Source organism: Lacerta agilis, chromosome 2 (assembly GCF_009819535.1).
Source record: "Lacerta agilis isolate rLacAgi1 chromosome 2, rLacAgi1.pri, whole genome shotgun sequence".
Lineage (NCBI taxonomy): Eukaryota > Metazoa > Chordata > Lepidosauria > Squamata > Lacertidae > Lacerta > Lacerta agilis.
In genome coordinates, this window is record NC_046313.1 from 3,962,936 (window position 1) to 3,988,440 (window position 25,505).

General features: G+C 45.0%; 1 protein-coding gene and 1 long non-coding RNA gene across 2 annotated transcripts; both read left to right on the forward strand.

The window, feature by feature from the left end:
• Positions 1–243: 243 nt before the first annotated feature.
• LOC117039967 lies at positions 244–1,139 on the forward strand. The gene is made up of 3 exons (XR_004425813.1): positions 244–299; positions 443–515; positions 613–1,139. It is a non-coding gene; the product is annotated as an uncharacterized LOC117039967 (long non-coding RNA).
• A 21,892-nt stretch (positions 1,140–23,031) lies between these two features.
• LOC117043003 (60S ribosomal protein L21-like) lies at positions 23,032–23,551 on the forward strand. Its single transcript, XM_033142625.1, is given in 2 exon segments — positions 23,032–23,370; positions 23,372–23,551. Coding segments are annotated over 2 exon segments (519 nt in total).
• Positions 23,552–25,505: the final 1,954 nt, after the last annotated feature.

Consider the following 25,505-nt stretch of genomic DNA (forward strand, 5'->3'; position numbering starts at 1 on the left):
AAGGCCTGGGGATCTCCTATGCTTGGATCATTACGTGAGAGAAAGAAAGGAGAAAACATGTAAGTAGGATTTCTCTCAGCATCTGAATTCTGTGATGATACGAGAATTCATTTTGAGCATAGAGGTATTAGAGAGTACGAACTGTGAGCCCCATTTCTCTTTCTTTTCTAGGCTTTCCAGACTGAGAAGTCCTTTCCCGCTTGGGGGAAAAAAATAAAATTTCTCTTCTCCCAGAGACCTCCCCCTCGCCCACCACCTCCCCCTCCCCCTCTGGACCCCTCTTTGAGAGGAAACAAAAGGTAAATCCCTTCAGCATATAGTTATTGCTTCCAGAGTAATGTTAGTCCTTAAGGTTTCTTAGGGAAGGTCTCTCTGTAACTGAGGCCTATTTTGAGGTTCAGAAAAATAAAAATATCCCATGTGGCTCTTTGTTTCCCTGTAGGCTCTCCAGACCTCCTGCCATCCTGATCTGGAAGAAGATGGCAGGAGGAAGAAACGCCAAGGAAAACATGAAGGTCATGTCTATTTCCAAGGATATGTTCAGGATAAATGGGAAACTCCCTACAAATCAGTTATACTTGCTTGCCTTCTCTTCTCTTCTTTTCTATTCAGATGATATAATAGTTGAAGACCTGGAGGGAGAGCAGGGGCCTTAAAGTTCACCATCATCTAGTCAAAGTCATTCCTGCTAGGATGAGAGGCATCCCTGCTATCTCTTCCAATAGAAACAATTAGCCAGAGCCAAAGAATGGCAGTAGGGATGATAATTTAGGTAAACCGATTTCCTCTCATGTGCTCCTTTATAGTAAAGGTTTGGGGTGAGGAGCCATGGAAATCCTTGGAACTTGCGGAAGGGCTGTACCTCGGTGGTAGGCAGACTGATTGACATACAGAAAGTGGACTGATGGAGATGAGATGGACCACTTGCCCCTTCTCATGTGGGCTGCAAGAGGAAGGATGCTCCCTCCTTTCCAACCAGCATAGAAACACAGCTCTCCACCTTTCCACTGCCAGCCCCTGAGAGGCTAGTAAGACTTTTTGCAGGCTAGTAATTTTTGTGGGTTATTCACAGTGCTGTGTTCATATTTGGTTCGATTGTCATTTGTGTTGGTGACTGACTTTCCTCATTGCTGGTTGCTATGCAGGCTTGAGGCCATCTTTCGGCAGATCTGCAGATCTGCCTTCATGCTGCCATTTTCCAGCACTACCCTCCTTCTGTCGCTTGGTTCCTCGAACATCGGAAGCTGCGAGCACAACCATGAACCACAGAACCTGGACACAGGAGTTTTCCCTCACTTTCTACCAATGCTGGGCAGAGCTCAACCACAGAACCACCACCTTGCCATTTCCCAGTGAGCATGTCTCTTTCTTTGGGGCTTCTGCGTTTTGGGGCTGAAGGAGCACACTGGCCCAAATGCAGCATGCTCTGAGAAACAGCTTTTCTGTGAACATGGCATGCTGTCGTGAACGTCACCTTGCAGCTTGATCTGTCCTTCCTCCGAGACAGCTGTCCTCCTGGGTCCGGAGAGGAGCAGGGACTAGGGAAGAAGTGCTGGTGCTGCCATGGGGGACCAAGGGGCGGAGAGAGCCAAGCCCAAGTCCCCCCCCCCCAGATCCAGCCCTGTCCCCCTACAAAGCCATGTTGAGAATGGTCTTAGTTGTTGTTGTTGTTGTTCAGTCGTTCAGTCGTGTCCGACTCTTTGTGACCCCATGGACCAGAGCACACCAGGCACGCCTATCCTTCACTGCCTCTCGCAGTTTGGCCAAACTCATGTTAGTAGCTTCGAGAACACTGTCTTAGTAGTTAGCTGTAAAGAATGGAAGAAACTACTGTTCCCATTATCCCTACCCATTCTAGTTGGGTTGATGGAAATTAGAATTCAAGAATATCTGGTGAGCCATATATTCCCAACCCCACTGTAAATCCTGGAAAAAGTCCCGCTGAATGCAGTTGCGCTTACAACTGCATGGATAGGATTGCATTGCCTATTTCGCAAATAAAACTAGCCAGATAAACAAACATGCTGGAGGTAGCATTGTATTCTCCTTCTCTGTTTATTGGGCAAGTTTGTACATAAGTTGTTGTACTATATAAAAGAATTGCTTCTGCAAGATGATACTGTGACTTTTAACTTTTCCTGTTTCGGTTGCTTCTGTTTTATAATTCTTTATAATTCTTTGTTTTATTTTTCTTGTACTCTTCATATAATTGAAAATCAATTAAATTTGGGTGGGGGGGTGGCATGTAGCATCCACAAAGCATTTAAGTCAGGAATGGGGAGCACATGGCCCTCTTAATGTTATCAGACTCCCATCAGCCTCAGCTGACGTGGCCAATGGTCAGGGAGGATGGGAGTTGTAGTCAAGCAGCATCTAAAAAACCACAAATTCCCTGTCCATAACTGAAGTGAACATAACATCTAAACTGCTAATATAACATCAGATATATAACATCAGTACCTCTCCTACAAATGAAAAACAAAACAAAATAAATCTCCTGTATTCCCTGTATTATTATTAATAAAATACACATCAGTAGTTAATTAATCTATGTATCACTGGACCATCATGAAGTCTCTCTAGGATCATGAGGAACCTGTGGCCCTCCTTTTGTTGCTGGACTACAATTCCCGCCATCCCTGAAAACTGGCCATGAATGCTGGCTTGGGCTGCTGGGAGTTGGAGCTGGAAGTTGGATTGTTCCAAAGTTTCAGGCAGAGATAAGTCTTCACCAGTCCTGTTTCTTCAAGTCCTTTTAACTGGAGATGTCAGACTGAGACTGCAATTCCAAGCATGTTTACTGGGAAGTAAGACCCAGTCCGTTCAGTGTGACTTACTTGCAGATAAACATGTATATAAGTTGCAACCTGAATGAATTTAGGGTCTTCTGCTCCCAGAGCAACCAATATGCGCTCCGCCTTTGTGCTACTGCCCCTCCCTGACATCACACAAGAGTCCTGGTGGGCAATCAGTAGGTATTGGCTCCAATGACAAATCAAGAACAAGCCTTCCCAGGAGGGATCAGATCCAGCAGTAGTCCCCATGCCTTGTGTTGCTGGCAAAAGTACTTATCCAACATGACTGATTAGGCAATTCCTGCATCAAACAGGAATAAACTCCAAACCCCCGTCAGCAAGGGGCCCAAGGTGATCAGCTGTGCAGCAAGGGAGATGGCAACACATCAAGGTTCAGGACATAGATTTCATTCCTTATCTTATTGGACTAGCTGCACTGGGGGTTGCTATGGGACAAGATCCATGTTTGTGTACAGTGCAACTCTCCAGGTTCAAGTTCCAGCTTCAGTCTTGCCAGTGACACTGGTCCACTTCACCTGTCACGTAATGCTGTGGGACCAGTTCCTTCTCATCATGAGCCTTCTGAGTTTCAGTGCCACTGCTAGTTAAATATGCCAGCCATCTGCTCAGAGGCCCTGCAGATCACTGAAATTATGCACTCCTTACCCAAAAATGGTACACTAAAGGCAAGGCAAATGAGGTTGGAGGGAATCTGAGAGGTTGTCCTGCCCATGTACTTTTATGGTTCATATCAGGAGAAAGAGGGTGCGCTCTTTTGAAATGGCTGTTCCTTCTTCCCCTTCTCACCTAAGCTCCTGTTTCGCTGTAGCTCATTTCCTGTTCACACACAAAGAGAAGCACAGGAGGATGGCTTATGGCTACATCCAAGGCACCCTGTTCTCCTTCCTCAGAAGTGGACAGGAGCTCGGGAGGAAAGACTTTTGTGCCTCTCAGCTCCAGGTTCTGGAGAGCCTTTGGGCAAGATACCCTCCGTGGACCCTCCCTCAGTTAGGGCTCATCCACACTTCCATTTGGTCCGTGACTTCTAGGCATGGACCCAATAGGTTTTTCTTTTGTCCTGCCATTTTCCCCAGGATAACCCGTGGTTTACTGCTGAATCAGAGCAAACGCCAATCAGGTTTTCTGCGGATTGACACTTGTTCTGATTCAGCAATAGACAGCAGATTTTCCCGGGCAAAGGAAAACCTATCAGTCCCATGCCTAGAAGTCACATACTAAAAGGAACAAAATGTGGGACAAAAGGAAGTGTGGGTGAGCCCTTAGTCTATCTCCTCATTGCAAGAGGCCCTGGTTGTGGGCACCAGTGCAAAGGTGTCATTCCTCAGCAGATGCCCAATCCTTGACACTATGGCAAAAGAAGGCCAGGTTGCCTTTGATTCAATTTTCCTCCTCGAAAGATCCACCAATGAGGAAGTGGCAGGAGGAGGCTGTGTACCCACCAAACCTTTGAAGAAGTTCTAATGCACATGACTTTCCCCTCAAAAAACCCAGGGACTGTAGCTTGCCTCTCGCAGAGCTGCAATTCCCAGAACCCTTAATAAACTACAGCTCTCATGATTTTTTTTTGTCAGATGGGATGTGCTTTAAACATACCTGACTCCAACTTGAAATTGAGCAAATGGCACTGTTCCTTGGGAAATTGAGCAGCTACTTCTGCAAACACAGGCTGTGTACACACTATACGTTTAAAATGTATCTGAAGAACATTCTTTCTCTCAAAGTATTCTGGGCACTGTAGTTTACCCCTCACAACTCCCAGTAACCTTTAACCTGTGCCCAGAATTCTTTGAGTTGGGGAATGTGCTTTAAAGGTATATGGTGTATACGCAGACACACAGAAAGTAGCTACTTTCTGGAAAGAGCCATTCTCTGGTAACCATCACCTCACCACCCAATTATTATTTTCCTACTGACCCTAGGAGAGCCTCACAAACACTTATTGATCAAGCTGCAGCAGCAGGTTAACTCTGTGCTTTTGGTTCTTAACTAGGGAGGACAGGGCTTTTGAATGTTTAGGAGTTGTGTAAAAGAGGAGAGTTCACCAGAGGAAGCTTCTCATGCAAGGTACACCTGGCAAACTTCCCTCTTCAGCACAACAATTTAAAGGTTCAGGAACCCTGCCCTCTTTTTTGCATCTGGCCATCCAGGGATACCATTCCAAATTTCAGAGAAAGGGAGAGATTTCATGGAGAGCGGTAGACTGACAGCAACCATCCGGTGCTGTCAACCCTCCCTCCTGTTCCCCACATAGCTGTCAACCCTCCCTGCTGTTTCCCAATGCTATAATAAGGGAATTTCCCGCAAAAGAAATGGGAAAGGTTGACAGCTATGAGTCCAGTGTCAGTGTCTGGCACCCAGAGGAAGCTGCTATGGTTTCAGTGCCACACCATTGCCCACTGGCACTGAGGCCTGGTCTTGCTCCCTGGAGAGGTCTGCTGGCTGTGTTATGCAAGGGGCATTGTGAGAACTTCAAAAAACAGCAGCTTCTAGCTGCTTTCTGCTGCTGCCTTCAAATAAGCTAAGGACTGGATGTAAAAAGAATTCCACCAGAGGGCACTTTGAGAGCCCCTTCAAACCTGGAGCCAACCCAGATAGCAAAAGCAATTCAGTTTGTAGAACCAGCAAACAGGTAAAAAATGGAACAGTGGACTTGGAGATGTGCAATGGGGAAGGAGAACTGCCCCCCCCTTAAATAGTGCCCCCACTGATGCTTTTTGTACTGAGAGGAAGGGTACCTGCTTTTTGCAAGGACAGTTCTCGATGCACCTGGTTGAGCACTAGAGGGTGTGTGCGCGATGTGGGAAACTAATGTATGGACAAGCTTTCCAGTGTCTGCCTGGAAGCAAGCACTGGCACCCTTGGGACGCCTGGAACAAGAATGGAATCAATACCACCCAACACATGAAGATCAATGCTGTCTGGGAAACCAACCAGGCTATGCTTGCGCAAAGGTAGAGAAAGTGTGTTGGTTTCCCCACCTGGCTCCCTGTTACCTCTTCTTTGCCAGATTTCACAAACTTATTTGCTCACCAAACATTTGGAGAACCCTTCATTGAGCTCCCCCAAATCATTATCCACTTAGTTAAAAAAAAACAACCAAGATAATTTGTTACCATTATTGTGGTAGGATTTATAATAATGTAGGTGCTGTAAGTCCCCAGGATTCTAACCCCCCCCCATTTTTTCCCTCTCATTGGAAGGAACTCAAAATCACACTCTTCTAATGGTTCTGTCAGCGCAAGCATTTCAGCTTTTCAGACTGAATGATCACCCCTCTCCTCCCCCTATGCGCTATTCTGAGGGTTCTCCTGATACACACATGGGAAGGCATGGGGGGAGGATAGGAGTGAAAGCCCCACTGCGCTACCAGAAGGTCTTGCATGGGTTTCCACTAGCAGAACTCATTAGTTGAATCCCACCCTAAGGGTCCTTTATGCACATAGGTGATGCCAATGAGATTTTTCAGGAATTTGCACAAGATTAATATTCAGTGGAGCAGCCCAAAGAGGAACACCATTGCAAGGCCAAGGGACATGCATAAACACACACGTGTGTGTGACAGTTCATAAAGAAAGAGTGCAAAAAGTATTGTAGTGTCTCAGAAAGTTTTGTGAGCACTTCATATACTGCACAGCTGAGCCCTGACTTAGGACCACATTACAACTGAAGATCAACCTTATCAGGGCTTTTTTCCCAGTCAGAACCTACTGGAACTGAGTTCCAGCACCTCTCAGGTGGGCGGCATTACCTTTATAGAAGAACAAGGTAGGTGTTCATGGTGAGTTCTGACACCTCTTTTTCCAGAAAAATAGCACTGAACCTTATAAAGGTCTGCTCAGAATTGAGTCCTACTGTATTTACTACGCAAAAGCCTTTGACTGTGTCGACCACAGCAAACTATGGCAAGTTCTTAAAGAAATGGGAGTGCCTGATCACCTCATCTGTCTCCTGAGAAATCTCTACGTGGGACAAGAAGCTACAGTTAGAACTGGATATGGAACAACTGATTGGTTCAAAATAGGGATAGGAGTAAGACAAGGCTGTATACTGTCTCCCTGCTTATTTAACTTATATGCAGAATTCATCATGCAAAAGGCTGGACTGGATGAATCCCAAGCCGGAATTAAGATTGCCGGAAGAAATATCAACAACCTCAGATACGCAGATGACACAACTTTGATGGCAGAAAGTGAGGAGGGATTAAAGAACCTTTTAATGAGGGTGAAAGAGGAGAGCGCAAAATATGGTCTGAAGCTCAACATCAAAAAAACTAAGATCATGGCCACTGGTCCCATCACCTACTGGCAAATAGAAGGGGAAGAAATGGAGGCAGTGAAAGATTTTACTTTCTTGGGCTCCATGATCCCTGCAGATGGTGACAGCAGTCACGAAATTAAAAGACGCCTGCTTCTTGGGAGAAAAGCAATGACAAACCTAGACAGCATCTTAAAAAGCAGAGACATCACCTTGCTGACAAAGGTCCATATAGTTAAAGCTATGGTTTTTCCAGTAGTAATGTATGGAAGTGAGAGCTGGACCATAAAGAAGGCTGATCGCCGTAGAATTGATGCTTTTGAATTATGGTGCTGGAGGAGACTTGAGAGTCCCATGGACTGCAAGAAGATCAAACCTATGCAGTCTGAAGGAAATCAGCCCTGAGTGCTCACTGGAAGGACAGATCCTGAAGCTGAGGCTCCAATACTTTGGCCACCTCATGAGAAGAGAAGACTCCCTGGAAAAGACCCTGATGTTGGGAAAGATGGAGGGCTCAAGGAGAAGGGGACGACAGAGGACGAGGTGATTGGACAGTGTTCGTGAAGCGACTAGCATGAGTTTGGCCAAACTGCGGGAGGCAGTGGAAGACAGGAGTCACGAAGAGTCGGACACGACTAAACGACTAAAGAACAACAACTCTCAGGTATATCGGTGTAGAACTGCACTGTAAATGTGACCTTGCATTTGAGTCTGTGTGTGTTTTCCTAGAAATTGCAGGTGTGCAGGCCGTGATCCTAAATTGTGGATGGAGGGGGGTTCAATCCTTTTTTTCTATGATGCTGTTGAAAACCAGCTGCCCACAGAGATAAACTGCTATTTCATCTGAGAAGGTATCCCTGGATTCACTTTGGGTTAGATTCAACTAAAGAGATGCGCTACTGGGAGCCAGCGCAATTAGTCCCGATAGCACAATGGGGCTTTCCCCCTCCTCTTCTCCCAGCATGCAAGCATGCCCCCCCCCAAAAGCTCAAGTGGTGGGGGGATCAGGAGACACCCCACCAGAGCACTGCACTGGGGGAGGAGATCATTCCATCAGACAAGCAAAAATGCTGGCATTGACAGAGCCATCTCCTTAGTGCTACTTTGAATTCCGCCCTTTAAATTCTGCAACCTGGGAGCAGAACTGGATGTTACACTACTCCCCCACCCCTTTGGACACCCATGGCTGCCATTGCTCGTTCCTCCACCCCCACCTCACCTAGTGGCCAGTGGGGGAGGGGGGTAACCTAGAGAGCACTGAACCCTGGTGTCCCATAATGCGCTCTCTTCTACTGCATGTTGCCAGGATGAGGCGAGAAAGAGACAGGGAGTGATGGCAGCTCAGCATCTCTCATTAACACCTTGCTCCTCCCAGGTTTTCGTTTTGGCCTTCCTCCAAATCCTTTGGGAGTTTTGCCTGGGGGGGAGGGGGAACTTCAAATGTGCATCAAATTTCACTTTGCAAAATAAAATGTCAGTTATTTTTGTTTTCATTAAGCAAATGCTGAACCTGCGTGAGGAGCAGCAAGTGAGGCCTTTTTTTCTCTTTGTACGGAGCAGCAACTGAGAGGAGGAAGCAGGTGGCACACAGGGCCACAGGCCCCGACTGGAAAGGCATCTGGCTGAGGTATTTATAACCGCAAGGAGCCTCACATGAAAAGTGACTAAGAATCAAAGGGCTGTATTTTTAAACAAGCTTTGACGCAAGTGCGAACAAAGAGCTATAAATTAACCACCTACACCCCCCACGCTCTGTGCCTTTTCAGCCTAACAGGATGCAGGGCTGTTGAGGAACTAGGGACTGCCTTGTCATCAACACCAAAATAAGACCATTTTTCACCTACTTTTCTGGAGGCCTACTGGAGCTGGAACTCTATATTTAAGTACATGTGTAAAAATTATTTATTTATTCAATTTCTGTCCCAACGTTCCCTCCCAAAGGAGTGCAGGGCTGAGTGGCAAGCACATTGTTAAAAGCAGTATCATTAGAAACACTTTAAAAACCTTCTAAAAATAGTTTCTAAAGCATTCTAAAAGCAGTTTTGAAAATTCTCTCAGCCAAGGGTTTCAGGGTTGCCAAGAACAGTATCTCTCAGCCATCAAATACCGGTACCTTTGTAAATCAGGATTTTTAAAAAAATAAAAAATTCCCTTCAAAGTCTCCAATAAGAGAAAACAAAATAAAATAAAAAATTCTTTCCAGTAGCACCTTAGAGACCAACTAAGTTTGTTCTTGGTATGAGCTTTCGTGTGCATGCACACTTCTTCATATAATAAGATAATAAGAGAGAGACAGACATATCTCACCAAAGAGGCAGTTCCACAAGCAAGGAAGAGACACTGAAATGGCCCCATCACGGGTCAACACAAACCAGGTACCCCTTAGTGGTGGCCCCACAAGCAAGGCCTCACCTGCTGGTCTGGTCACATTGCTCTCTCTTGAAATCAAGCTCTGTCAAGAAGGCTACAGAGGGCACAGGTAGAGAGTAACTTCCATCCTGTTTATAGAGCAATTACCCTGATTTACTTGCATATAGCTTATGCAGAGGTTAGGTTATATCTACCTGTATTCTTTATTGAGTTTTCATTCCGATTTGTTTGTGAAGTGGTTATAACAGGCATTCGTCCTGCATTCATCTTGAATTGCTTGCATGGTGTTTATACAGCCTCTGGATGGTCAATTGTTCCCACACTTTCCAAACAGCAAAAAGTCTGTTTCTTTTTAAAGTGGATTTGTTGTGCTAGGGCAGGGGCATCCGATGTGGTTTTGGACTCCAACTGCCATCAGTCCCAGTCAGGGGTGATGGGAAGTGTAGTCCAAGGACACTTGAAGGGCACCACATTGACTACCCCTGTGCTAGGGCTACATGGCACTTTAATCCCCTTTAACTGCACAAGGTCAGTATGCCCTTCCTTGAACACCTCCTGCAAAATAATGGCAGTGAATATGAAGCATAAGTGAAACATAAACAAATTCTGCAGCGGTTAATATACATAAGAAAATCTGCATAAGAGTGCTATCCTATACAAGACAAACTGAACTTAGTGGGACTTACATACCTCACACATCATTTGTATGCCACCCTTCCATAGTTAAAATTATGTTCATGTTCAAGATGGCTTACAACATGAAACAAATTACATAATTACATAAAAAAATAGTCATAAACTAGGGTTGCCCAGGGAAAACCTGGACATGTCCTCTTTTGGGGGGCCAACATGCCCATCCGAGAGGATTTTTGCATTTTAAAGGAAATGTCCGGTTTTGGGGAGTTTTTTATTTTTCATTTTTAAAATGAAGACAAAAATAAAGATACAAAGAATTAATATAAATAACAGCAACAACCCCCCTCCAACAACCCTCCCTGCCCCAAAAGTCTGTTCAGCAGCCTCAGTTTTTGTAGCTGGAGTCAGTCCACGCTGTCCCAGGTCAAGTGGGAAAGCCCTGCAAGGCAGGGAGCAGGTCTTCCAGGAGTCACATCCAAGACTTGCTCACAGATAAGAGAGTATAGGATACTACTTTTCTCAGTTATCAGAGTTACATAATTAAGTCTGCTTTTGCTTGTCATGGGAAATAGCAAAGATATATGTGCAGCATGTATGCCCTGGTCCCTAAAAGTTGCACCTCATTCCAGCTTCCAAAACTGCATGAAATATTTTTGTTGTCATAAGGACTAGAAATGTTTGAGTGAAAGATGGGGTCTCAGGTTGATTAATTCAGCCCCTCAAAACCTTATTCTCTATACACCACTTACAGCTTTGTCTCTCCCTGTTCCCTGTTTTCAGTCTAGCAAGAAAAAAAGATGATCTTCCATTGCAATTTATTTGCATCCATAAACCTATTAAAAACAAATATTAATAAAATCGCCATCATGATATTCAAATATAAAATCAATAAAAAAACTTTTACAAGAAATATTGGTAGCTAAAATCATGCTTGCTGCAACAGAGAAAGTTTTCAGCAGGCATGTAAAACACTATGATGAGGCTGGGGGCTAAGAGAGCATAGGTGGTGCCGCCCCACTGAAGAACCAGCTTCTCACAAATGTGGAACAGACATTCTGAGGCACTTGTAAAAGTGCAGGTTCCACAGATTGAAGGATCAGATAAATTCACATATGGGGCAAGGTGATCACCTTTAATTTAACTGCAAGATAGAGAAAACAATAGAACACCACTAGTAATCACATACTGTACAGCTCTCAAGTTAAAACAGTTCAACACAACATGAGATATTTGCAACACCTGTTAGATAATGACAGCTCTCTTTCCCAAGCTCTGGGAGGAAAACCTTTCATTGCCTACAGAAAGCCACCCAATCTTAAACAGCTCCTCGCACACGATAGTACAACAAACAGACTTAACATGGACACTGGCACAAGAGCCTGCAATAAATCTAGACGCCAACTTTGCTGTCACATACACCCGGACTACATCATTATTGGCCCCAATGACATCATACATACGGTACCATCTCAGGCCTATTTGATTGTTCATCTTCCAACATTATATATGCTATCAAATGCCAACAGTGCCCTTCAGCTCTCTATATTGGACAAACAGGACAAACTTTACGCCAAAGGATAAATGGGCATAAATCTGACACCAGGAATCATAAAACAGAGAAACCAATAGGAGAACACTTCAATCTCCCAGGACATTCCATACAAGATCTTAAAATAGCTGTCTTATTGCAAAAGAATTTTAGATATACACTTGAAAGGGAAGTTACTGAATTACAACTCATTGCCAAACTAAAAACTATGGAGAGACCTGGTCTGAATAGAGATATTAGATTCATGTCCCATTATACACACGCTAAAGCTAATCTTGGTCATCTATCCCTTTAAAAATCCCTTGCCCTTCCCTGTGGAATCAACTGCCATAACAGTCATCAACAGTTGTAAGGTTGAAGCGACCTCTGCTTCAGTGTATCTGACAAAGTGTGTATTACACATGAAAGCTTATATTTAGTTGATCTTAAAGGGGCAGATCCTGAAGTTGAGACTCCAGTACTTTGGCCACCTCATGAGAAGAGAAGACTCCCTGGAAAAGACCCTGATGTTGGGAAAGATGGAGGGCACAAGGAGAAGGGGACGACAGAGGATGAGATGGTTAGACAGCGTTCTTGAAGCGACTGGCATGAGTTTAGCCAAACTGCGGGAGGCAGTGGAGGATAGGGGTGCCTGGCATGCTCTGGTCCATGGGGTCACGAAGAGTCGGACACGACTGAACGACTGAACAACAACAACAGAAGGTGCCACTCCTTCATGGATCACTGCCTTGTCGTGGCGAAGGGGCTTGAATAACTCAGAGAAACTATGAGCTATGCCGTGCAGGGGCCACCCAAGATGGACAGGTCATAGTGGAGAGTTTTGACTAAACGTGATCCACCTGGAGCAGGAACTGGCAAGCCACTCCAGTATCCCTGCCAAGAAAACTCCATGGACAAAGACAACAGGCATGAGTCTGACCAAACTGCGGGAGGCAGTGGAAGACAGGAAGGAGTGCCTGGCGGCGTGCTCTGGTCCATGGGGTCACGAAGAGTCGGACACGACTAAACGACTAAACAACAGCAAAGGTGCCGATTGAATTATTTAAAAATATTTTTTCATCTTTCATCTTGTTCTTTATTACAGCCCCAAGCTCTTAGCGGTACCATTTTTGCACTGTGCATTTTCAACAAGCAGGTTTGTCAAGCCTCAACCTGAAGGTGTCTTTTGAAAGCTCCACGGCACCAATGGAGTTATGCAGCCACTTTCCACCCACTGCCAGCTTCTCCAACACCGCACCGTCTGCCTGCTGTGACAAGCAGGATTTGAATTCTGTCCCACAAGCAGTGGGAAAGAACTGGTGAAATGGCAAGCGAGGAGGCAGAACAGCTGGTGGTCAGCATTTGAAGAGACAAGCAGCACTAGATTTGCACTTGGCAGTGTTTCAAATCTAAGCATTGTAGCCAGCACTAAGCAGTCCCTATGCCAAAATCAAGACTGTGATATTACCTGCCAAAGTCAACAACTGCAAGGTCCAAGCCACTAGGCTGAAATTTTCCCAAGGTCTTCATGTTTGTTGCATGAAAGGCTAATTTTTAATTTTACTATCAAGAATGTTATTCGACTCCACCATCAAGGTTATCTTCAACCCCCTCCCAGGTTCACTGTGGAAAGGAAGCTGCACAGCAGTGCATATAACTTGGTGGAACAGCAGGTGCTTTCAGTGCAGGAGGAATCAGGTTGAGTCCCTGGCATCTCCAGTTAACAAAATCCGGCACCAGCACTGAGAAAGACCCTTCTTTGCCTGCGACTGACCTTAGGATGCTTCTGCCAGCCAGAGTAGACAAAACTGAGCTAGGTGGAGCAAAGGTCTGAGTCCAATTCTGCATAAGGCATTTTCATATAAAAGCCAGTTCACAGGAACAATCTGTTTCCCACTCAGCTTCAGAGGGGCAGAGGAGTGCTCTAAACAAAAACCATCAAGGAAAAAAGCTTACATGGTAAAGAGTGGCAGAAAACTAACCAAATATATAAAAACAAGTATATGACAAGATCTTTTTTGTTAATACAATTTTTTTATTTATGTGGTTTAAATCAAAGATACCCAAAAGGAATGACAGAAAAACAGAAACATCACAAAGAGCCAGCCAGACACTTCTCAGAGCAAAAAAATAAATAAAAAGAACACTGAAGTAATGACATGTATATGCCACTCGATTGTACAAAAACTTCTAAGCAGTTCACAAAAATATAAACCAAAGCATTAAAATTATCAATAAAAACAGGTATTTGAAGATATTCAATAGACTTCAATAGTAACTGCAATCATTGCCACAACAATAAAGAATTGATTGAAATGCAAATTTAAGATATGAATAGGGTGAGCCTGTGACCTGGATTCAGGAATTAAGTAGTTATCGTGACAAAAGAGTGGCCAGGATGCCCAGGTAGTCCAATCAGGTAACCTGGCAAACAGAATAAAAACAAAATAATAAATAATAAAAATCCTTCCAGTAGCACCTTAGAGACCAACTAAGTTTGTTCTTGGTCTCTAAGTTGGTCTCTAAGGTGCTACTGGAAGGATTTTTATTATTTTTTGTTTTGTTTTGACCTCTTGTACCAGACACAGCAGGGAAAAGGCACTTCCAGCTGAGTCTACCTGGGCCTCCAGAGACAAAACTGGATCCAGAAGTCATGCCTTTTATCAAAGGCAGATCTAGGGGAGTGTGACCAGTGTGTTCACACCAGGCATGGAGCTCCTGGGCACTGCAGCAGGCACCACAACTATGAGATCCAATGGAAGGTGGGAGGCAGGTGGCACAGGGCACCACGAAAATTTGGGACACCAAGGTCCACCTCTGCTTTTATGAGCAGCTAAGGGCCCAGTCAAGATTGTGAATCAATATGGCTTCATAGAGATGTAACACAATACAGAGGATTTTGACCCCTGAGACGAACCACAAAATGCCGCCTCCATGCCACCGCTAGGGAAGATCTACATCTGGAATGAGGGGGTGAGTGAAGATCTACATTGGAAGTGGCAGCGGGGTGTGTGTGTGTGTGTCAAACAGTTGGAATCAAAGACTATTGCAGTGTGCGGGGAAGAGACTTGCTCTGAATCATCCTGGGCAGGTGCAGAGACCAGGAGGCCCCAAAGGGCAGCCCCCACCATTTCTTCCTTAGGGACGGAAGGAGACTGGCAGCACCTCCTATTTGTTGAGAGACTGCTGTAGAAGTGACATTGGCGGTTGAGTTGCCAAGGAGGTGGCACATCTGGCCTCCAAGGAGCACACCACAGCCGCCGTTGCCATCATAGCAGCAGCAGTGGGTGATGCATTTCTTGGAGGCCAGATCGGCCACCCCTGCGGATCCTGCCACTCAAGGCAGTTGCCTCACTTTGCCCCATGGGTGGCCCGGCCCTGACACATTATTCAAATCAAACCAATTACATTCATAATCAAAAACATGTTTTAACTGATAGGAAAATGGACAGATTTGATCTGAATGCCGAAACTCTATACAACATTACTTGTCCTGCTTTTGTACATGGAGATTCCTGTTCTCAGGATCTAGTTCAACCTTTTGGAGGCCAAATGTTGCATTGATATATGGCCAATTCTATGGGGGCCAAAGTGTAAAAATGGGCATGAGCATTTTAAAAAGAAATTTAATGACACCTTTGGGGGGTCTTGGCATCACAACAGGGGATTCGTGGCAGCAAGTGTAGGAGGGGATCATGGCTAGAGAGCATCATGACCTACAGCTGGGCTGAGGAACCTGTGGCACTTGTTGTACTCTAGCTCCTACCAGCATGGGTTTTCTGCAAGAAAGTGGCAGGAAATGTAGAAGTGTGGAGGGCTGGGAGGCAATTGTTATTCCCAACACTGCCACTGGGTGGCAGTAGAGTTGCAGTACATTGCTTCTTTAGAGTCTGTGCAAATTATCAATCAGTATCGAAACAGCAGGGTCTAGATTATATTTTTAAAACTAGAAGCACTATAGCAGGGGAACTACCAATGCCCAAACTGCTATGAATCTCATATAGACACTAGCAGGCAGTTATGCCAGAGACTAGAAAAGTCTGTCTGCCATATGGGGATGAGCACTGGAATAGGGTTTGTTTTTGTTAAACTGCTAAGCAGATTTAAATTGGTGTCTAAAACTAAAGGGATTTATCCACAGTCATAAAGAAGTACAGCCCATTGGCTCCTTGTGAATTTGCCAGTGGAAACACAGTCTAATTAAGAGCTGTACATAGGGTATGTTTCTGTGACCTCCTCATACAAGTGATGCTGCAATGGGCACACAATTCATCACTCTGAGAATCTCAGCTTGGTATTCGAAAGCTTGAAACCTACCTCAAGAAGAACAGAAGAAGAATCCACAAGGGCGGACAAATTTATGAAGACATCAGAATCCTGCTTTTCTTGATGTAGAATTTGAGTTACCTGGGTGTAGAATGTTGATTATTTGCTTTGGGGAACAAAGTATATGAATTTCTCAATGTTGACAGGAGCTAACCCATTTTCCGTCTCACACAGAGCTCCTTTCCTTTGTTCCTCTTAATGGCTCGTCACCCAGGCTATCACCTCACCAGGAAGTTAGCCTGGCTATTCTAAGAATTAGAAGTCTTGGTTAAATTTTAACACTTGCTGGATCCAGGGATTAGAAGAGTCTCGGCATACAATTTAACACCCCAAACTCATAACAATGTATAAATATATTTAAAACATAATCAGGATAAAAACATTCAATAATTGGTGCTGTTCAAGTGCCTGGGAAAGCAAAAATGGCTTTGGTGCCAAAAAGATGGCAAAGTTGCCACCAGGCAGGCCTCTCTGGGGAGAGCATCCCATAGATGGAGGGCTACTATAGAAAAGGCTCTTTCTCTCGTTGCCACCTTGCAGACCTCCCTTGGCATCTGGAGAAAAAACTCAGATGGTGATCTCAGAGTCCGAAGACACTCATATGGGAAAATGTGGTCCTTTAGACATACTGTAATCTGGTTCAATCAAATTTGTTAAGAGCCTACTCTTGCATTTCCATGTCTTCTCCAGTTTGGCTATCTCAGTTTTAAATTTTAAAAACACACACAACAAAGCCATTTCTCGCCTTTAAGACTGCAAAGATAGAATTGAGACTATAAAGGGCAATTCCTAAAGGGCATTTGCAGACTCGTAGGCTTATCCAGAATATATATATATATGTATTCAGGCACAAATGCTATGATTGATGTTGCACAGGTAAAGCCAGTCACGCCTTTCTGCTTCTCATTAGTGTGTGAGTTGGACTGGGTGCAAAGTTTGTCTTCTGGGAAATGCTCCATTGATCAGCAGCTTATGCAATGTGTACCATGACTCTCAAAATACTGTACTGACCTCTGGCCTAGATTCCATTAGATGCTTTTTGGAATAGGGGATGGAGCTTTGGGAAGCCCTGCACAAAACACAACACAGTTTGGGGACACCAAACGCTGTTTGTCTGGGGTTGTAGATTCCACTATGCTCCCTCAAAGCCAGAGACATCTGTTTACTTTGTGGCTGCAAACATACCAAACACCCAGAAGGCTTGCTTCCTGAGTGATATCCAGACATTTCATGCATCACTCTGATTTCTGAGAATCCCCAAACTGTTGTGCGTGTTTTAAACCCACCAAACAAGTTCCTAGGCCAAACAGTTCCAGGGAAAAGGTTGAAAGGGTGAAGATCGTGGGTACCTTCTGAAAAAACAGGTGCTGAAGCTCTTGTTTGCAAAAAAATAATAATCATGCTCTCCAACCTAGAAGCTCATTCTTTGAGTTCCTGTTGTGTGGAGGCTAGCTGTGGCCACTTACTGGTGAACAAAGATGGGGCATGCACATTTGTTTATAAAGGGCCTAAAAAGTAGGGAATATATTATTTGAATTGTTGTTGTTGTTGTTCAGTCATTCAGTCGTGTCCGATTCTTCATGACCCCATGGACCAGAGCATGCCAGGCACCCCTATCCTCCACTGCCTCCCGCAGTTTGGCCAAACTCATGCCAGTCAGTTCAAGAACACTGTCCAACCATCTCATCCTCTGTCGTCCCCTTCCCCTTGTGCCCTCCATCTTTCCCAACATCAGGGTCTTTTCCAGGGAGTCTTCTCTTCTCATGAGGTGGCCAAAGTACTGGAGCCTCAGCTTCAGGACCTGTCCTTCCAGTGAGCACTCACTCACTGGAGTGAGTATTATTTGAATACAGAGTTGTATTTTTTTATTTAATATTTTAATTGATTCCTTGCCTTTTCTTTCAGCCCCCTTCCTCTGCAGAAGGCAGGCATGGAAATATGTACTGAGCAGTCACCCACTCAGAGCATGCCAACTTGCCAAGTTCCTCTGAGCCCCTGAAGTGACTTTTACTCCAGAGCATGGTTGAGCTGGAGAGACCAAGTGGCCTGGCACAGGATCAGGCAGTTTCACGGGTGTGTGGGTGGGTGTTTCCGCCCTTTACATATTGCTAAGGAAAGGCAGCCCCCACTTCTCCCCACAGCTAAGAGGTCCACATGGCAGGCAGTTCCTACAGGAAAGGCTCTCCTTGGAGCCAAGATATAAATATAAATATAATAATAATAATAATAATAATAATAATAATAATAATAATAATAATAATGGAAACTGTGAGAATGATCAGGCATATATCAGAGTGTAAATGCTTATATGGTAATTGCAGTATAAGACTGCACAGTCTTTACCCAGTTAAGGAGATCTGATCTCTCCACCATTTTTAATTGTTTTCTGAGATGTGGAGGGGAGGAAAAAGGAAAAGAAGAAGAGAAAGGAAATTCTATTATTCCCTTCCTTAGGCTGGCAGCAACAAAACATGTACATTTTCAACTTTGCTTGGAGGTCCGCCTTCTCCCCTCTCCAGGATCTCCCTCTCCCTGCAAATGAGACAGGGACCTTATGGCCGCTTGCAGCACTAGTTCTGTAACTTACCTACCGTAGTTGCAAAACCCAACAGGGGACCCCATCTTCAGCTTCATTAGGGAAAGAGGAAGGAGAAGGATCACTCACTTTTAGGAACAGAGGTTGGGTGTGCAAGCAAACTCCTTTCTCTTTCTTTCTCTTCATGTCACACCCACTCACACAGAGAATCACAGAATCTCAAACTTGTAGGATTGGAAGGAACCATGAGGGTCATCCAGTCTAAACCCCAGCAATGCAGAATTTTTTCACCCAACATGGGGCTTGAACTCATGACCCTGAGATTAAGAATCTTATGCACTACCGACTGATCTGTAAAAGGATTAGACAAATTCATGGAACGTTATCAATGGCTGGTAGCCACAATGGCTATGTTCTTCCACAACAGTTGGACGCAATATTCCTCTGACTAACAGTTGCTGGGAATTGCGTTCACATCCTTGAGACTAGGATGCTGGATTAGATGGGACTGATCCAGCAGGGAGGGCTCTTTTATGTTCTTAAGACGTTAACTTTTTTAAGAAATTAAAAATTGTAACAGGACATAGAGGAGATAGTTTCTAAAACCTGCTTAAAACTATTCTGTCTACCCAGGCATTTTCAGAAATTGATATCAGCTGTGTGCAAACATGCCTCTGTTCTTTGCGTAATTTTGCTGGATTCATTTTTATTTTATGAAACACTGCTCAGTGAATTGTTTTAATATGAAAGTATCTATAAAGATCCTAAATAAATAATTAAATGTTGGATCTAAGCCATTTGATAGTTTTAACTAGTAAGCAGTTTTCATGCTTACAAAAATAATGGACTCATCCACTTCTATTAATGGAGAAGTACAGAAAACTGTAATACCAAATTGAGAATGGGCATACAGTTCAACATTTAGTTGAAAACATAAATTTTATTCCTAACATTTGTCACGCTGAAGTTCCAGAAGAAAGTAACCACTGTTAGCATTATACTGTACAGGATAGCATGTTTGTAGTACATGTTTATCTACATGAAAGTAGAGTTGCCACTTTTGGTCTGGCAAAATATGTGACATGGGGGGAACTGGGGGGCTAAAAATTACTTTACCTGGTGCAGAATGAAATGACTTCAAAGTAATCCATTACAATGGGTTGTTTCCAATGCTGGTTATACTCATAGGAGACCAATGAAATTTATGGATGTAAGTTAGCAATGCACATTAATTTCAGTGACTCACATACTCCTGACCTTCTGCCTGTCAGAAGAATGGTAAATGTAGAAACACAGCCAAAGAAAGGTGGAGATACCGGTAGCAACAAATTCTGTTTCTCTTCCTGATGCCTCCAACATCCCTTTCCATATAGCTGCTAATGCCAATTCTCTCTCACACACACCCCATAGTCAGACAAGTTCACCAATCACTGTAATATCTGTTCTTGTCACATATTTAAGGCGTTTTAAAAAGAATTCATATGTTATCTATAGGCATTCATGGAATCATAGAATTGTAGAGTTGGAAGGGTCCCTGAGGGTCATTTAGTCCAGCCCCCTGCAATGTAGGAATTTTAACTAAAGCAGGGGTCAGCAAGGTTTATCTTGCCTGGGCCGGATCGGTCCCGCAGAGATCCCTCTGTGGGCTGGATTGCGTGCACACATGCGTGATTTTTGGTGTCTGCATCTACGCAGATGCGATTTCCGGTGTCTGCCCATGTGCAGAAGCAATTTCTGGCGCAGCTGCGCCGATTTAGCACAGTGCACAAGCGGGCATTTCAGTTCGGGGGTGGCTCGTGGGTTGCTCAAACGACCTCCGTGGGCTGCTTCTGGCCCATGGGCCTTAGGTTGCTGATCCCTGAACTAAAGCATCATTTAAAGCACTCTTATACCACTTTAACAGTCCCCCAAAGAATCCTAATCCTCTCCCAGAGATATAATCTCCAGAGTCCTCTGGAAAGGATTGGTTGCTACACCACTGTTCTCAGGTAGTGGGTCAACCCATTCCTGCCTATTTAAACAGACAGGAACAGCTTCCCTGAGCACGTCACAATTTGGAGTTTCAGCACTTGCCTAGAAGTCACTAAGTTCTAGCGATTCTGCCAGGCTCTATTTCCTCTCCCTGCATTTGTAATATAAAGGGTAGCAAGGCTGTTCTGCAATACAAGAGTATAAGAAGTGCTGGAAAAAATGCTGATTTTTTAACCCAACCAATTCTAACAGTTGTAGGTGACATGTGGCACCTTAAAATATGCACTTAGTTCTGTGTGTGAGAAGGGGGGAAGCATCTTTCAAAAACAACTAATTGGCAAGATTAATAGAGACAAAACGCTAATACTGTAACAAAAACGTAGTGGATCGAAATAAAGAAAGCCCCCTTCCCCAAACGCCACATGCTAAACAGGCCCCGCCCACAACTGCAGGTACGCGCTGCCTCCCTGCTTCTTTCAGCCCAACTATTGGCTAGCCTGGAGCGTCAATCGGCCAGCTTTGGAGGGGAGGGCGGGCTCAACTGTCTAAGCAACTAGCAGTTGCATTGCGCACCAGACAAGCAAGTTTGGGAGAGCGCACAAAGACCAATTGTTATTTTTATGGCTTCAAAAATGGGACAAGTCGGGGGCCAAACAGGACAGAGGAGTGTGTGCCCCCAAAATGGTACCGTCTTGTATTTTAAGGGGCAGAGTACAAAGTGACTAACTACAGGGTAACCATCTACATGATATGGGATGGACGCCTGAGGCAAGATGACTCTCTCGACCCTGTCCTCGAAGCGCCCCAGCTGCACGAAGGAGGGACTGGGATCAGGGACACGGCGGGCCTCGGGGGGGGGGGCCTTCACCCACCTTGGAAGCTGCGCGGGAGCCGAGGCCGCGCCTTGGTGGCAGCCGAGGGGCGCCAGGCCCACCAGAGGCAGCGAACTCGCCTTGGGTAGGAGGCTGGAGGGGCTTGGAGGCCGCCGGCGCCGCTCCCGCCGAACCCAGCCCTCGCCCGCTCCGGCCCAAGCCCAGATCCCAACCGGAGCCTCGCCTGGCAATGCCGTGTGAATCCCGCTCTGCCTGAAGCCCTGGTGCTCACACGGCCGGCAGGCAGGCAGGCGGGCGGGCGAGGAGCCCCAAGGGCGCCCTTGGGAGGCTTCACCCAGAACAAAAGTACCGCCGCCAAGTCCCCCGACCCCCCGTAGCTCTGGCTCTGACAACGAGGCCTGATATTTCCAGAATTCGTGTTCCTTGGAAGCAGGAGGTTCATATAGCGCTCATAGCCAATCAGGAGAGAAAGATGAGGGCCCCAGAAAGGGATCCCAAAGACAACTAAACGGTGAGGAGGAGATTCCGTTTTCCAGGCTTCCCGGGACAGCAGACGCACCTGGTCCCTTGAGTCGGCTTGCCTGCTCTGCACTGAACTCTACATAGCCCAGAGGCCTCCACCTCCTTTGCTATTTTATGGGGTAGATTGATAGGAAGGTTTCCAAGTCTAAGGCTTAGAATAATAAGAGGCATTTTGAAATCCCATTTTGCAGTCCTCCAAATGGCAACTTTAAGAGGTACAGGACAAAGCAACGTGCGGGACGAAATAGGCTTATGGCTTGCTGCAAATTTCACAGGCTGGAAGTGTCAATGGGGACTTTCCCCCTAAGGCCCCTGGTTGGTACCAATTATGCTCAGGACTGCAATACCTCAAGGGCCGCCTATTCTCATAGGAACCGACCCAGATCCTGTGATCATCATCAGAGACCCTTCTTTGTGTGCCTCCTCTGCGACAGGTCCACTAGTGGCCTTTTCTGTGGTGAAATGCTCTCTTCCCACACACACACACTACTCTTGAGTATAATTTATTTGGATACAACCCATAGCCTCAAATTATTTCTGCTCTAAGGGCATTACATCACTCTTAATTCATTTGCCTCCCAGACTTTGGCTACTGTCCTAGCCAAGGGTCCACATAACCAGACACTTTCAGAGTCAGGATGTAGAACGTGATGAATAACAAGTTTGTCCCAGTGCAATAGTTCTTCCGTGCACAGTAGCTGGTGTCTCTGAGCAGGTGTAGGAACCGTGGGCCATGTATGTGCCTTGGCATCATGCCAGGGTCAGTTGCTAACTATTTACATTCCTGGCCTATTCTGGGAGCTGAGTTGCCAGCAAACTTAGTGTGCTGTGAACTTCGGCCCTGGCCCTGCAGTTGCATCATGTTGCACCAGTGTTTTTTTCCCAGACAGCCATGTTTACACGTTGCCTCTTTCTCTAGCCAAAACCAACTATCCCAAGAACTTTAATCCCATTGTGCCCCTCCACCCTACAGCCAGATACTTGAATGTCAGCAGAACTGCTCCCTGCCAAGGCCAGTTGTGGAAGCTGTTCAACTGGTGGATTCAACGTCTCAGGTCTTGAGTTCAAATTCCTACACAACAGAAGCAGCAAGGAAGGGGAACAGGAATGTGGGGGGGGGGGGAGCATATCCGGCCATTGCTTCTAAACAACGGCTGAGGGAGAGCGGGATGTCTCTGCCCCCCTCCCAGTCCCACCACTTTGCGCTCCCTGAGAGTGTTGCCTGCCTAATCCGTCAAGATGACCAACACCAAAGGGAAGAGGAGGGGGACACGTTACATGTTCTCAAGACTATTTTGCAAACATGGTGTCCCTCTTGCCACCTACATGTGCATCTATAAAGTTGATTTTGTTGGCATAAAGGGCATGGGCACAATTCAGAAAGGCATGCCCCACAAATGTTACTATGGCAAGACTGGAAGAATATACAACATTACCCAGCATGCTGTGGGCATTAATGTGAACAAGAAGACTAAGGGCAAGATTCTTGCCCAGAGAATTGATGTGCAAATTGAGTATATCAAGCACTCTAAGAACAGAGACAACTACTTGCAGTGGGTGAAAGACTATGAAAGAAAGAAAGAAAGAAAGAAAGAAAGAAGAAGAAAAAAAGAAAGGAAAGGAAAAGGGAATTTGGTTTGAACTAAAACACCAGCCTGCTCCTCCAAGAGAAGCCTACTTTGTGAGAAAAAATGGCAAGGAGCCAGAGCTGCTGGAACTCATTTCATATGAGTTTATGACATACGGTACTTGTATATGAACAAAATGAAATATAATGTTGACTACCTAAAAAACAAAAACAGAAGCAGCAAGAACTTAAGGCAGAAGTAGTCACCTGATAAAAAGGAGGGGATACCTTGTTTGGCTGAAAGTTATACCCAAGTGTGTATAATAGTCTCTGCGTTAAAAAAAAAAAGTTGCACAAAGGAAAGCTGAATTCTGCACTCCACATTAATTTATTGTACTTTAGTAATCATGCAGAAGGGCAGTGGGAAAGCACTGAAGCCCCCTGGAAATCCCTTCTTATCCAGCTTCTGTAATTTCACCAGGATTTCCTATATCTTCGCAGCACTGATCTAGGAACTTGTGCTTTTTGTTGTTTCTGGGTCATTCCATATCAAGTGATCTAACTTTTTTACCTCATGTCATCCAATTTTCTTAATATTTTGTACTCTTGTTGAATGAGGAAAACTAAGTTTAAATCTAGAATTTTAGCCTTTTATCTCATCCCATTTCTGAGTTACGAGGGCTTGAAATTTCAATTTTGGCCTTGTCTAACTACACAAAAACCTTAAAAGTTCAGTCCAGCATTGAGATATGTCAAAACTAAAAACACCAATCTCTTCAGAATATCATGGGTTTTAATGTCACAAGATGGACTTACACTACTTTAAAATTTAAATTTAACTCACTCCAAGAAGTCCCGTTTATCCTAAATAGAACCTAATAAGGCAGACATGTATGTACAAAATACTTTTTTCAATGTGATCTCATTGAGATCCCAATATGAAATTTTGCAGGTAGATCTTAGAAATATTAAATAATCATTTTTTAAAAAAAAAAAAACATATTAGGATTAGCTGGCATCAGCTCACCAGTGTTTCGGAACAGAGTTTCCCCAAGCCTTACCTGGAGAGGCTGAGAACTGAACTTGTGGCTTTTCACCTGCGCTGAACTATGGCCTTTCCCATTCAGTAACTTGTATGCTGCATGAAAAAGGCCCCCAGGTGGGTCAATTCTTGGAATATCTAGGTAAGGCTGGGAACAACTACCTGCAACCCCTTGGAGAACCATTGCCAGGCAGTTTAGAGCTGGGACGAGGAACCCAAGGCTTACAACCTCATACGCACAAGAGACTGAGCCTTTCTGTTGTGGGGAGGGTACTCTTCAATCTTGCAGTTCAGCAAACACTGCCCACCTGGGCTTGACCAGCTATTAGCTGCAGCTTCAAATTGATTTTTCTTACAGGTCAATGGTAGGGAAAAGGTTTCCCACCCCTGGTAGAACATTGAGCTAGATGAACAATTGCCTGACTCAGGTTCACATACTGGTGGCGTGAGTGGGGAGGGGTAGTGATGGCAATAGTGTTAAGTTCCGCTGCCTTTTCCCCCAGATAAAGGCACTGCTAAGAGCTACTGTCTTCATTCCTCTGTCCATGCACATACTTCTTCAACATGACAATGGCACCAGGGGGATGCCAGCATTAAAACATGGCAGTGTGATTTATTTCACATGCTTGACTCTCATCCCTGCAATTCCAGCATAACAAAGATAGAAAGCCCATATCTTGAGCTTCCCAGCCTGGTACGATCAACTTCCATTTGACTTCTGCTACACCCTAAGTGATTTAATAGTAATTAAGTTTTATCCATTTTAATGCTGTGTAAGTATTTGTGTAAGTAAGGGATGCGGGTGGTGCTGTGGGTTAAACCACAGAGCCTAGGGCTTGCTGATCAGAAGGTCGGCGGTTCAAATCCCTGCGACAGGGTGAGCTCCCGTTGCTCGGTCCCAGCTCCTGCCCACCTAGCAGTTCAAAAGCACGTCAAAGTGCAAGTAGATAAATAGGGAAGGTAAACGGCGTTTCCGTGCGCTGCTCTGGTTTGCCAGAAGTGGCTTTGTTATGCTGGCCACATGACCCAGAAGCTGTACACCGGCTCCCTCGGCCAGTAACGCAAGATGAGCGCCGCAACCCCAGAGTCGGACATGACTGGACC